Source organism: Homalodisca vitripennis, unplaced genomic scaffold (genome assembly GCF_021130785.1).
Source record: "Homalodisca vitripennis isolate AUS2020 unplaced genomic scaffold, UT_GWSS_2.1 ScUCBcl_548;HRSCAF=2813, whole genome shotgun sequence".
In the NCBI taxonomy this organism is placed as follows: Eukaryota; Metazoa; Arthropoda; class Insecta; order Hemiptera; family Cicadellidae; genus Homalodisca; species Homalodisca vitripennis.
Genome location: NW_025776796.1, coordinates 18,863 through 33,310, shown reverse-complemented (window position 1 = coordinate 33,310; position 14,448 = coordinate 18,863). Strand labels below are relative to the sequence as shown.

The 14,448-nt window shown below is 32.9% G+C and overlaps 1 protein-coding gene across 4 annotated transcripts; it reads left to right on the top strand.

Moving 5' to 3' along the window:
* Positions 1–7,873: 7,873 nt before the first annotated feature.
* LOC124370922 lies at positions 7,874–13,153 on the top strand. 4 transcript variants are annotated; one of them, XM_046829226.1, is made up of 6 exons: positions 7,874–7,978; positions 9,089–9,249; positions 9,453–9,500; positions 9,710–9,757; positions 9,964–10,011; positions 12,594–12,760. In XM_046829226.1, exons 2-6 carry the CDS (start codon positions 9,096–9,098, stop codon positions 12,665–12,667), a joined length of 372 nt encoding a protein of 123 aa, XP_046685182.1. In that variant the 5' UTR covers positions 7,874–7,978; positions 9,089–9,095; the 3' UTR covers positions 12,668–12,760. The 4 variants fall into 4 exon arrangements, with proteins under 4 accessions (XP_046685182.1, XP_046685185.1, XP_046685183.1 ...); XM_046829229.1 differs by lacking the exons at positions 7,874–7,978; positions 12,594–12,760 and adding an exon at positions 13,000–13,153; XM_046829227.1 differs by lacking the exons at positions 7,874–7,978; positions 12,594–12,760 and adding an exon at positions 12,793–12,898.
* The last annotated feature ends 1,295 nt before the right edge of the window (positions 13,154–14,448 follow it).

Genomic DNA, 14,448 nt, shown 5'->3' with positions numbered 1-14,448 from the left:
CAGAGTCCTCACCGTGGGATCATATCCGTGAGCTTCGAGCCCAGGACGTCCCCCAACTGCGTCTTCCCATGGATGACTGATGACATCGACTACAACTTGGACTGCACCACGACACTTCACCCCACTGACAGGTAGCGAAAGCTACTAGGGCTTTGATTCTCGAGACACAAGGCAAAAGCCTAACCGGCAGAGGCCTTGAAAGATGTGGGGGATCCACCCCCCCACAGTCATAGCGACTTGACTTGAAATTGTTAATGTGGAAGCGAAGTTTGAAGAATTATATTCTGATTAAATTCTTTCTGTACTTTTTTTATACAGACAGAATTCAAAACAGCTCAAAGGACAAGTATGAACATAAAAATTATTAACTCAATTCTTTGGTTAAGGATAATGTGTACGAAACAAGAAGATTTTACTACCCTATTAGAGCTTGTATTATTTAATCACCGCTACAAAAGCTAAGAACAATAGCACGTGTAGAATTATGAAAGAAATTATGTATTAACTTTTTCTCCATAGAGAAGAGCAAGTTCTATGACGGTGCATGTCCATACCTATTGCATTATTGATACCTATTAGGGGCTACTAAGTAGGCTCAAACCATTTATAATATGTCTGCTGGGGGAAGTAAAAATGTCTGCAAGATATCTCAACATTGTAATGAGCAACAGGCATTAAATTTTGCGTGAAATTTCAGCGAAGCCTGTTACGTGACACGTGTTGTGGCATAATCCTACCTTCATGTAAGTCCTTGTGGAATAATACTTGTTCAATGACTGGATGTTCTATGAGAATATCAAAACTGAGAACTGTTCTTGTTAGAGACAGGTTTATGTGAGTTGCCCCTTTTATAAAATACATTTTCAATACAATTTATATTTTGATTAAACCTTATTGTTAAGGATACGTATCCCCGAAATATAAGAATAGTGTACTAGAATCAGTTTAAAATATTTAATTTGCAATAAGGAAAATCAAAATATCAGGTTTTTAATCTAAATACCACTGTTTTCCCCTTATAAAATATGTTTAATTTCGCCTAAATTTACACCTAAATATTTCTTTAAAAACTAAACATCTTAATAATTGAACTAAAGTACTTTATAAACCAATAAAATATTAATAGTTGTGGTTGATTCTATGTAAGTTAATAACTAGAACACTAAAGACCATATTAATCTCGGAAGTGACCATGTATATTCTTAAAAGGCTACATTAACAGTTTTCAACTCAAGGTCAGTGCTTATACTACTAGAAATTGCCAGAAGATGTCTGATAGATATAATTTAGGAAATAATACTAAAATGAAACTGTAAAAACTTTAGCAAATATTATGTATTCACAATACGAAGTAAGGCTGAGAAGTTCAAGATTTTGTGTATTAAATTTGGATTCGATTCTTTCTGTACACGATGAAAAAAAAAAACGGAATGAAAAACAGCTCAAAACACAAGTATTGAAATAAAAATTATAAATGCAATTCATTGGCTAAGGAAAATACCTACGAAACAAAAAATCGTAAAATTAAAACATATATAAAGATAACATCTTTTTTACACCATTAAACATTACTGTTCCAGTGTTTTTTGTTGTGATTAATTATGATGAAAACTGCTTTGGGTAGCTAGAGATGCTATGATTAAAAACTTGGAACTCTAAATAATAACAGTAATTCATCTATGATAGTCTTGGTCCTCGTTTTAGCCTTCCGAACTTATTCTAGCTGATGTATTACGTACTGCATGCATGAATTCTGAACACAAAAGCTTTTGAATTATCTAAAGTAATTTATCTGTCCTTTGATGTTTTCATGGATATTAAGTAGTTTTTGTACGTACGTTTCACGTGTTTACCTAAATTTCTTCTTACCAATATTGCTTAGCAAATATGTATTCACAATACGAAGTAAGGCTGAGAAGTTCAAGATTTTGTGTATTAAATTTGGATTCGATTCTTTCTGTACACGATGAAAAAAGACGGAATGAAAAACAGCTCAAAACACAAGTATTGAAATAAAAATTATAAATGCAATTCATTGGTTAAGGAAAATACCTACGAAACAAAAAAATCGTGAAATTAAAACATATACAAAGATAACATCTTTTTACACCATTAACATTACTGTTCCAGTGTTTTTTGCTGTGATTAATTATGATGAAAACTGCTTTGGGTAGCTAGAGATGCTATGATTAAAAACTTGGAACTCTAAATAATAACAGTAATTCATCTATGATAGTCTTGGTCCTCGTTTTAGCCTTCCGAACTTATTCTAGCTGATGTATTACGTACTGCATGCATGAATTCTGAACACAAAAGCTTTGAATTATCTAAAGTAATTTATCTGTCCTTTGATGTTTTCATGGATATTAACCCATTGGAGACTGAGATTTTAACGCTATTGTGACAACCCAGGACTGAGTTTTTTTTTGTTTAAAAAACGTTTAATAGTTTTTTTCAGTTATGGTGGTATAACTTACCTGTAAAAAGTTTTTGTTGTGGAATTCATGTGTGGTATATATTTACAAATAATTACAAATACATTTTTACTTTTTTTAGTATTTATTTACTGTATGAAAAATTTCAAAAACAGTTCTCCAAATGTAAAGGAACTTTACATTTTTTACATTGGTAAATTGTTTCTGATCGCCTTCCGTGATCATAACACACTTTACATCTTTTGGATGGTCTAGCTTTGTTTGTTGGAGGAATTTTTTCAATGAAATGTCCCCATTGTTTACATTGTAGCCTCATTGGTTGGTCTAGTGAAGGCCTCCCTCCTGTAGGCCTATCAGGAAGCTGAACTGTTGATAGTAACTGGTCAACAATGTTTAGCCTAAATTCTGAAAGATGAATTTTCTTTTTAGTGACCAAGTTGTGTACAATACTAGCATTACATAATGCAATATCAAAAAGGTAAAAAAAATATTTTTTTTGTACCCTTTGGCACTCCTACGCATTACTGGAAAGGAGGAAAGTTTTTGGTCCTGCTTGTCTACCCCACACATATACTTGTTGTAATCTACAACAACATTTGGTTTGAGGCTTACTACTGGATTTTGTTTTCTACTTTCTCGCTGAGAAGTTACTTCTTGGAAATCTGGTCTCTCGTGGTATGTTGAAAGCATTGTCACATCCTTCCTATCTTTCCATTTCAGACACAACATGTTATTACTTGAGCGAAATGTTATTTCTCCTTTCTTCAGTTTTTCTTTTTTTATTTCCTTGGGAAACATTTTTTCTATTGGCTCTCAATGTACCAATGCAATAAGTATCTCTGTTTAGGAGCTCCAAAAAAAAGGTTTGGCGATGAATACCAATTGTCCATAAACATAAGTCGACCTTCACCAACTAAGTCTTCTGTCATTGTCAAAACAACTTGTTCACTAACTAGCATTGTAGTGTCATTGGTAATTTCCTTCCCAGTGTATATCTTGAAATTGTAGCAGTACCCTGTTACAGAATCACATACCTTATAAATCTTAATTCCAAACCTAGCCCTTTTTTGAAGGGGTTGAATTGGATGTAGGCTAACCTTCCTCGGAAGGACATCAAACTTTCGTCAATACAACAAAACTTTCCAGGTTTGAATACCCTTTTGAATGATGTCAAAAGTAATTCAACAACTGGTCGGATTTTCCTTAGTTTGTCAGTTTGCAGAAGTGAGGATGAAAAGTGTAAGTATCTAGAAATAGATTTGAATCTGTCGCGTGACATAACCTCACTATAGATAGGACAATGAATTATTTGTCTGCGAGACCAATAGTCAGTTACTTTTTGTTTTGGGTTTTGTGACATCAAAACAACAAGGCTAAAGTAAGCCTTCATTTCATCCTTGGTTACATCAGTCCAATTATTATTAGGCCTAACATCACCTCCACCAAGAATTTTCTCCCTAGCATACTTGTTAGTTTCACTTACAACTTTATCCCAGAACTCATTGGTTAGAAATTGATTCAATACATCTAGCTCTGTACAATCAGCATTCAATTGCCTGGAAACAATTGGATTTATACCTGAATTTCCAGTAAAGTTGATTTGCCTTACTGTGTTTGTGTCATTTGTCCAGGTCCAAGTTTGGAGGTTTAGGCCTATTGTCATTGTCGTCGTCATCGTCATCACTACTATCACTTCGCCCGTCATTGTCACTGATTTCATCATTATCGTCATTGATATTCACAGTTTCGCCATCTAAATCACCACTATCACTATCACTTTCATTCAGTACATTATCCACATACGCAGATAACTCCGACGAACGGAGAAACACTTCATCGCGAGACGCCATGTTGCTCGACTGATCGCTGTTCTATTGCAAACAGTTACGGTATTCAGGTTTATGTTCGGTTTTTGCATTCAGTTTCTTGTATTCGGATGTTAGATACCGAATAATACGATTCAACTATCGATCGCTTGTTGGTGAACGGAATAACCATACAAATAACCGAGAATTATATCGATTGAACAAATCCCAAAATTCATGACGGACACTGTCCGTCATCCGTCTTTACGCGCTGTATACATGATGATGGGCAATATACGTCATCCGTCGCCAATGGGTTAAGTAGTTTTTGTTCGTACGTTTCACGTGTTTACCTAAATTTCTTCTTACCAATATTGTTTATTTACGTAAAAACAAGTACTTACATTAAAATGGGTTCTCTTTATATAAATGTCTACCCACACATACATTACATGTTGGTTTTTATGAAATTAATTTTGTTTAGTTTTTTTGTGTGAACTGGTAAACAAGCATTTATTAGGCAGTTGCTCAATATACTAACCAACTTAAAGGTTATTTAGTATGCATATATTATCCAACTTGATATCACCTTATTGTATATAGTGGTTTACACACATATGTGTTAATTAAGATATTTCAATTGGGTATTATATTGTTTTACTTACTGTAGCTAAAAAAATTAACATTACTTATTTTTGACATAAATTAGTACTTACTTTCAATATATTCTATGCGTTATCTAAGTAACTGATGAAAGAAGGTACAAGGATAATCCCCTTGAACATGAAATGGTGTGAAAAAAGTTGGATTAAATGCATACCTAAACCTAATTCTCATGACCAAGTTTAGCTAACATTTATTACATTTACAGAGGTAATAATATTCCATAAAGTTAGATAAACTAAACAATCAGCATTCATCCAGAGCAATAAAACAGCAAAATATTCTTTAAAAGCGTAGTTTTATACATCTTTAATGATGGTACAGGAAACAATCGAATCCGTCTCATTTCCTATTCAGTTCCTTGGAGACGAGTTGGATACTAAATGACAGATGTTACAGTCTGATACTGTTGTCATATAATATCGGCGCTACTACAACAAAGTGTTTTGTTCCTTTGGCATTTGTAAAAGGAAAGCTAAGAAGAAAGATTATAAATTCTCTTTTTATAAACGACAACCCTCTTCCAAACCTTTAAGAGCCGTCTATAAAACTTAAATTGGAGGTCAACGGCTTATGACTTCCGAACCACCACCAATGGCCGGGCAGGCTGACTGCTTGCACGGACAGGATCGATCAGTGGCCACCCATCCAAGCAGCAGTCACGCTCGACGTTGCTTGATATATGTTGTGAAATATTACAGTGCGTTTCGAGAATTTAAATCCACCCTCTTACTCAAGTGTTAAAATACTCTAACACTTATGGTCAAACTTGCAATGAAACTTAAAGTATAAAGTGCGGCAATGAACTTGCCTACTATTATACAACATTAGTGGCACAATATTATCAGGTATTATGAAGCTAATACTATTCATTATAACATAATATAGTAAACATTATGTTAACAAAATAGAAAAGATAGACTGTGCATTTAGGCTGAGTTAAATCATACTGGACTTACATATTATTATTTAAGATCAGAACTAAGAATGTGTACGCAGTTGTGATACTTAATCTAGCTAAGGGGATTAGCTGTTGTCTTGAAATTGATTTATTGCAACTTCAAGCTTCCCACACACTGGGCATCGTGTGTTCCCATTGAATTGCTTTTCCAAAAATACCCGTTCATTGGTAGTTTTTACACTGCAATGTAACAGCTAAAGTTAGTTTATAAGTATGTATGACGAAAAACGTATTTATAAAATTTCAAAGAATAAAATAGGTAACTCCTCAGCCAAAGAATTGTTATAAAAATATAAATATATACGCAATAAGTTTATATTTCTACTGCATTTATTCCAAGTATAATGTAACACGTTTTATATAAGTTTTATTTTGATATTATTATTTCACAATAGTGCGACTACTTAAAAATATATTCCTTTTTTAAATATACTAGTTTTTGAAATGATTCAAACAACTTCTGATAAGACCCTTTACTGCAACCTAGAGTTTCAATATCTTAACATTTTTTGATAATTAGATTGTTATTTAAATTAGCGCCTTTTAGAGTTTTAAACATTCGAAATTGGAGTTAAACGTTCTCAAACCGTCACATTCAATCTATTTGTAACCCAAATGTTAATTTTACAAAGAAGTTTCATGTAATAATCTTGTAAATAAATAATTAATTCCAAAAATGTTTAAAAATTACAAAGTACCTATTGTAGAAATTAAATCGTATTGCTCGAAACTTTACAGTGTAAAGTTTTTCTCGTGCGAATAAACATAAATGGATTAATAAAAAATGTTAAGAGACGTCCATGGGAAACATGGAATGTTATACGCACACCAAAAACTAATACGAAGTTATTTAAAACATTCACGAATAACATTGATTGTTCAATGAATAGCAATTCCTTCACTTCAGAATTGTATAAAATTGGTTAAAACTTTCTTAAGTGTTTTTTATGAATACAAATTTGGTATCTCTGTAAATGCTCGATATATTTTCAAATATTATTCAAATACCACAAAGATGTTGAGAAGCAACCTTACTGGTACAATGTCTGAAATACAATCTTCAATACTGTAAGTACCCCATGATTTCAATAATAGAACATAAGTAATATAGTTGGGTTCATTTTATTTCTTCCCATATTCGCTAAATATTATTTATCCTCATATCCGCTAAAAATTTATGAGAGCTTCCTGTTTACATGAAAAACCCCAAAGATGATGAGTTTTTAGAGACATTATATATAAAAAAGGAAACCAATGAGGAATTTTTTTAAGATTTTCTAATCTCATAATTATGCGTAGGAAGTACTTTATATTATTCAATGTAATAAATCATACTGATGCAGTTTATACAAATTAATAGACCAAATACTAGAACAAGAGTCAATTACTGTTGCCATAAATATAAACTTTTTGATAAATTTTCTTGATTGTGCCAACAAGGCAAACACAGCGTTTGGGTCGAAACTATAATTCACTCTAAACAGGGCTGATACATGTGTAAATCCAAGTAAATTGTTTGCGACACCTCGGGTAACGGTTACTTTCTTTATAATAATTTTGGGTTAATTATTAATAGTTAAGTTCAGTCTAATCAGTATTTTTCTGAAGTTATAGTAACACAAAATACAACATATGTGTACATGCATTGACTATTAAAAATATATGTAGACCTGTTTCAGTAATAAAAGTTTACTGGTGTAATAAGCACAGTAAGCGTTCTGCCTACATGAGCATCTTTATATTTTAATTGAGTGTATCTTTCTTACCACTGCACATATCATAGCAATAAACCTTTGTATTAATTACTAATTGTTGTTTCAAAATAGGAAACGATATATTTGCTGTTTCACCTTTAAGTGGGCATTTAAAATAATGTTTCACTTATTAATCACATGATCGCAATTGAAAAAAAACTGAACGATCTTGAACAACTTTTAGTAGTAATTATTCTTTCAATAGCTTTTTAGTAGTAAGATATTTAAATAGAGAATAAATGATGATGAACTGCAGTAAATGGGACATAGATAATTATGAACTACACAAACACGTGCAATCTTTGTATATAAAGCAGTGAAAATCAGACGTTCATTATCAACTACAGTCCCTGTTTTTGGGTAAGTTAATATAAGCTAACTAACCACTTTATTTTTAATAGTTGATACTGTAAACAGGGTGTACATTAATTACAACTACTAGTTTACCAGAAACTTGTTTTTGGAGGGCTTACATTAAAAATGGACATCCTTACAGAATGATAAATTCCTGTAAATGCTTATAAAGGGAAGTATATGGTTTTAGTGTTGAGGCGTTAGCCTAAAGTGCCTTAAACTATATGATTAATTAGATTTGTTAGCTTTATGCCTAAATTTGCAACTAATCACATAATTAAGTTGTTTAAAAATATTGTTTGAATAAATACAAGACTCAATTTAAAAATTATATATATATATATATATATATATATATATATATATATATATATATATATATATATATATATGTTATGTGTGTGTGTGTGTGTGTGTGTGTGTGTGTGTGTGTGTGTGTGTGTGTTTCAAACATCACTTAATAAGAAAAAGGTAAAAGCTTAATTTTTTCGATATATCTCGAACTGAGTGAATGCAAAAGTTAAAGTGAAGTTTTAGATATGTTACACATATAAAAATATGTTTCATGAATATCTAACAACATGACTATTTTCAATTTTGTATTAGTAGTTTCTAGATTAAACAATATTTCTGGTCTTGCATTTGTTGCATGATACTGGTCATCTGCTGCCATTCAACTTTTAAATTGGCACACCAGAGCTTCAGATAGTTCTGAAGCGTACATAAATACAGCTTTTAAAATTGGACCAAAATAATTGGTGTTAGAATAATATAAATTATACATATTGATTCCTTGTATATTTTTTAAGTTTATAGTAAAAATGTTAAAAGACATTTTAAAAAATGGCCCACTTATTTCACCTTTATTATTACAAAAGAAAGATTTTTCATAATTATTTAAAAGTTATTTATGGGGTGATATGAGAGCCTTAACAAGCTCAGTGCATTTTCCAGCTCCAACTTCTCCCATTTTGAAATTATTGACGTATATCTCTGTGTCGCAATGAAACCATGATGTGGTATATTGTGCTAGTCGTGAGCCTCATCAACCGCAGACCTGTTTCATCTGCTTTTACTCCAATTATGTTACTTACGACATACATCTGTCTGTTGCAGTGAAACCATGATGTGGTCTGTATTGCTATTCGTGACTCTCTGCATGGTCCTAATGGAGGTTATCCCATCCTCTCAACTACCAGCTGAGGATAATGAAATGTTCGCCTTCCAAAATGGACATTTAGGAGACGGGCCGCCTGGTAAAAGAGGTGTGAGTTTTGGTAGGTACTCAAATTAGTAATATTAATACACACTAAGTACTTTATAATATGATGGCATAATTTAAACAATAATATACCCAGTGCAGAGCTAAATATCTCCTTAAAAATGTCTTGTTAAAAGAACTGAGCAAAATTTTACGAAAGGTGCTGTTAGAGTATTAAATTTTCAGTTTTTGAGGATAATGATGTGTTCGCTTTTCCAGATGGGCAATCAGGAGACGGGCCACCTGGTAAAAGAGATGTGAGGTTTGGTAGGTATTAAAATTAGTAATATTAATACAAACTAAGTACTTTATAGTATGATAGCGTAATTTCAACAATGACATATACAGTGCAGAGCTAAATATCTCCTTAACAATTGTCTTGGTAACAGAAATGAACTAAATTTTACGAAAAGACGCCGTAAGAATATTAAATTTTCAGTTTCTGAGGATAATGATAATTATGTTCGCTTTTCCAGATGGGCAATCCGGAGACGGGCCACCTGGTAAAAGAGATGTGAGTTTTGGTAGGTACTCAAATTAGTAATATTACTACAGACTAAGTACTTTCTACAATTATAGCATAACTTATACTATAATATAAATAGTGCAGAGGCTTATATCTTCTTAAAATTTTACTTATAAACAGAACTGAACTAAATTTTGCGAAAAAAACGCTGTAAGAATATTAAAATTCCAGTTTCTGAGGATAATGATATGTTCGCTTTTCCAGATGGGCAATCCGGAGACGGGCCACCTGGTAAAAGAGATGTGAGTGATGGTAAGTATTCAAATTATTAGTATTAATACAGACTAAGTACTTTATAATACGATAGCATAATTTAAACCATAGTATAAACGGTGGAGAGCTTAATATCCCCGCAAAAATTGACTTGTTAACAGAAGTGAGCTAAACGTTACGAAGAGGCGCTATAAAATTCTTATATTACTTAGTCATAATTAGATACTAAATTGAAGTATATTTTTTGTAAAATTTTTTAGCACTTGTAAGTCTATAATTCTTAAGAGGGAATGGGAACCTAGTTTACGATTACGTGATTGTCGGATAAACCTCATTCCTCAAGGTAAACGCATTACACCTATTCAGCTACGGTTAGTGTATGTTACGTTAGGTTATAGGTAATAGTACGGGAGCTAGCAACGTTTCTAAAACAAGAATTTCAGGTCAGCTGAAATTTTGATATGCTGTCTTTCTTGCTCTTTCGGTTGGAGTCCGGGCTATCTGGCTGGCGGTAGTGGTTGCGTTTATTAATGCGCATCTTACCTGCACAGGTAAAAATCCTGGAGCGCTTCGGCAAATGGACAACATGGGCGTCAGTCTAAAGTCATATGTTTGTTTTGTGTTTGTGTTATTTGTGATGTTTATTTATTAATTTCGCAACAATCGCCAGTGGTAAAATGAAATGTGTTTCTGTAATTAAAAAAGCACTTCAAACTGTCTCTCTCCAACCACCTGTCTCATTTATTTCAGTAGGCAGTTCAATGTCACGGTACTTTAATTTATATTTTAAACGTATATTCAAAACTTCCTGGCACTTCTTCAGTTTATCAACCATGAAAAGAATGATTTTATCTTTATGTCCTTTACAGATACACATTTCATTTTACCACTGGCGATTGTAGCGAAATTAATAAATAAACATCACAAATAACACAAAAACAAAACAAACATGTGATTTTAGACTGACGCCATGTTGTCCATTTGCCGAAGCGCTCTAGGATTTTTACCTGTGCAGGTAAGATGCGCATTAATAAACGCAACCACTACCGCCAGCCAGATAGCCCGGACTCCAACCGAAAGAGCAAGAAAGACAGCATATCAAAATTTCAGCTGACCTGAAATTCTCTCTCGAAAACGTTGCTAGCTCCTATACTATAATGATAGATTGGTTTTTGTTAGCTTACGTATGATAACGTAATTTACACGTAGGTGATATTCACTGCTGATTTACTAGCGCTGATAAATCCATATCTTGTGATGTTAGCTTCTCACTTTTGGAAAATCGTAAAATAATTATCGTTTGTTTTTTACTAATAGTTCCCTTCTTATATACATTTTTGTTTCTATGTAAACATTTAAAAATATTCTTTGTATAATATTCTGATTTGAATATTGTTGATCATGGTATTTATTTGTTAAAATACTATTGTGTTATGTTTTTAATTCTTGGTTTGGCTCCTGTTTCTAGGTTTAATTAAATCAGTGTGTTAATTATAAAGAGTTCTAGGATCTCAACAATTAAAAAATGAACACTGGGTTTCATGTTTTATTTAAACATAGAACTACTTGGCAGGGAATTGAGGCAGATTAATATTATTATAATATATTATATAACTGTATATATTATATTAAGAATCGCCTCGTAAATGCTGCGTAAATAGCGGATATTCATACGGTAGGCAGTTGAAAAGTATGTTTTATCCAAAATAGTATAAAACTTGACATATGTAACTTAATTATTTATTTAAATTGTATTGTCAATTTTTTATATCTTACGTAACTCCTACTTATTATTACTTTATTTATATTTTTCTGGTAACACTAGCTTAATTCGTAAATTTTAAGGGAAATAAAAGCGATAAAAAATTTAAATAAATTAATAATTATTCTTGTCTGAAATTTTTGCCTTTTAAAATTTGTTATTAATTTAACATTTAAGTTCAAATGTTATAAAATATTTACATACCAAAATTAGTTTCATGTAATTATAAGTGCATGATGTAATGAATCTCTGTTAAAAATAGGAACAAATTGTTTAATCAACAGTCGAGAACAGAAAATATCCTTAGTATCATTGCCCTCATGTGAACTAGTAGCACAAGATTGACCACGAGATTTCATAGTTCTAGGCCTATGGTGTATCTCTGTGCATTTTCTCATGTTCCATGTACTTTGTTACGTATAATGAAGATGAAACTTTTACAATTAGAACAATTTATTACCAATCGCAGTCAGACGCCAGTACATCCTCCGGAGTCTCGGCTGTGTTGGCCTAAAGCCACGGTACACAACAAAATAGTATTACAGTAGCTCAAGACTGGCCTTATTGTATTGCAGCTCTAATCCAACTTATGATTGTTTTTCTTAGCCCTGATACTTGTACTTTGCGATCAATACTGTATAATCACGATGAAATTTTATATATTTAGGTAACGACAAGGGCAGACTGTTGCACGAAAAAGATTGTTGGCCTCCGTCATTGTGCAGAAGACGTTAGTAACGTAACAACTCAAGACTGGCCTTATTGTATTGCAGCTCTAATCCAACTTATGCTTGATTTTATTAGCCTTGATACTTGTACTTTGCGATCAATACTGTATAATCACGATGAAGTTTTATAGAAATAGTTAACGACAAGGGCAGACTGTTGCACGGAAAGAATTGTTGGCCTCCGTCATTGTGCAGAAGACGTTAGTAACGTAACAGCTCAAGACTGGCCTTATTGTATTGCAGCTCTAATCCAACTTATGCTTGTTTTTTCTTAGCCTTGATACTTGTACTTTGCGATCAATACTGTATAATCACGATGAAGCTTTATAGAAATAGTTAACGACAAGGGCAGACTGTTGCACAGAGAGGATTGTTGGCCTCCGTCATTGTGCAGAAGACGTTAGTAACGTAACAGCTCAAGACTGGCCTTATTGTATTGCAGCTCTAATCCAACTTATGCTTGTTTGTTCTTAGCCTTGATACTTGTAATTTGTCAAAAATACTGTATAATGACGATTATGTTTTATATATAAATAGTTAACGACAAGGACAGACTGTTGCACGGAAAGGATTGTTGGCCTCGGGCATTTTGCTTACGACGTTAGAACTGTAGCAGCTCAAGATTGGTCTTGAGTCGCAGCTCTAAGCCCACGTTCTGCTTGTGTGTAACTTTACCTTAGTCTATAAACTTTGTGAATAATTCTGTTTATGAATTGCTAGTTATTTTTCCCTGTATTGATCATAGTTGTAATATTTTAAACTATCATGATAATGGAGACGTTTTTTTAGTCACCTTGCAATCCTGAATGTTTTTTCAATAATTTCTTCATTATCTCTGTACAATATATACGAGGAAGACCAGTATCTAAGTAATCTTATAGCCTGGCTATACAATGTATTAGCCAGGCATAGCCTGGTTAATACATTGTGGGAGTCGAAGCTAATTGTGAAAGCCTCAAAGGTACTACCGCACGAAACACTGCCAGCTCATGGCACAATATTAATTCTTCGTCATCGATCACATTGGTAGCAAACACGCTTAGAGCTTTTTCAAACATTCAGTCCCATTTTCTGAAGTGAGGATATAACCAAGATTTAACCTGCAGTATCTCGTCTCCCTGCTTTGATTGAGGAGAAGGTACCAAAGACTAAATACAGAGTTCTGCGTTTATCTCCTTTAAAGTGTGTATCACATAGAGGATAATTGATACACCCTTTTTACGGTTGTATATTTAAAGTTAGCTATGACTATCTACTGTGGAGACACTATCAATGTTGAAAAAAACAAGCCTCTCCACCATCGGCATTTACGGTAAATCGGTGTCTGTGTAAACATACACGCAAGAAAGTATTAGCCTGGCTTCCAGATAAAAATGGACTGCATTATCGGTCGCTGGTTGTTAGGCTGGTATACTTTTCCAGACAGAAATATTCTATTTCATAGCTATGCTTCCCGTAATGGAACAGGATCCTGCTTCGGTTTTCCGGTCTATGTGAAACTCTACTTTTTAATAATTTTAGTACTAGCAACGAAATAATGTATTGGGAATTGACACTCCACTCAAAAGTTCAATCGTTATTGCTTGGTAGCTTAAAACTTTAGGAGAGGAGAGTGAAGTCAGCCTCCTTATATTATGTAAGAAATGAGAAATTATCAAAAGTATTTTATATTATTCTTCAAATTTATTACGTGTTATGTAATGGGAATCGCTGAGTTTGCATGCCAATACTTTAACTCTATATAGCTTGTTTCATTTTCGATCTATCCTGTGGACAGATAAACAAACAATCATACAGGAAAGAAATGTTAACATTCACGGTGACCTAAAAGAGAGATCGTGTGAGCTTACATAGTATTGGGCTTCTATGACGCTTAGTCTAATTCAATGTTTGGACAGCACCATAATATAATTCATTTTGCCTATGTATAAACCTCATGCTAGGTTTTTTATCAGTACTCAAATAACATTTCTGGTAAGCAAACGA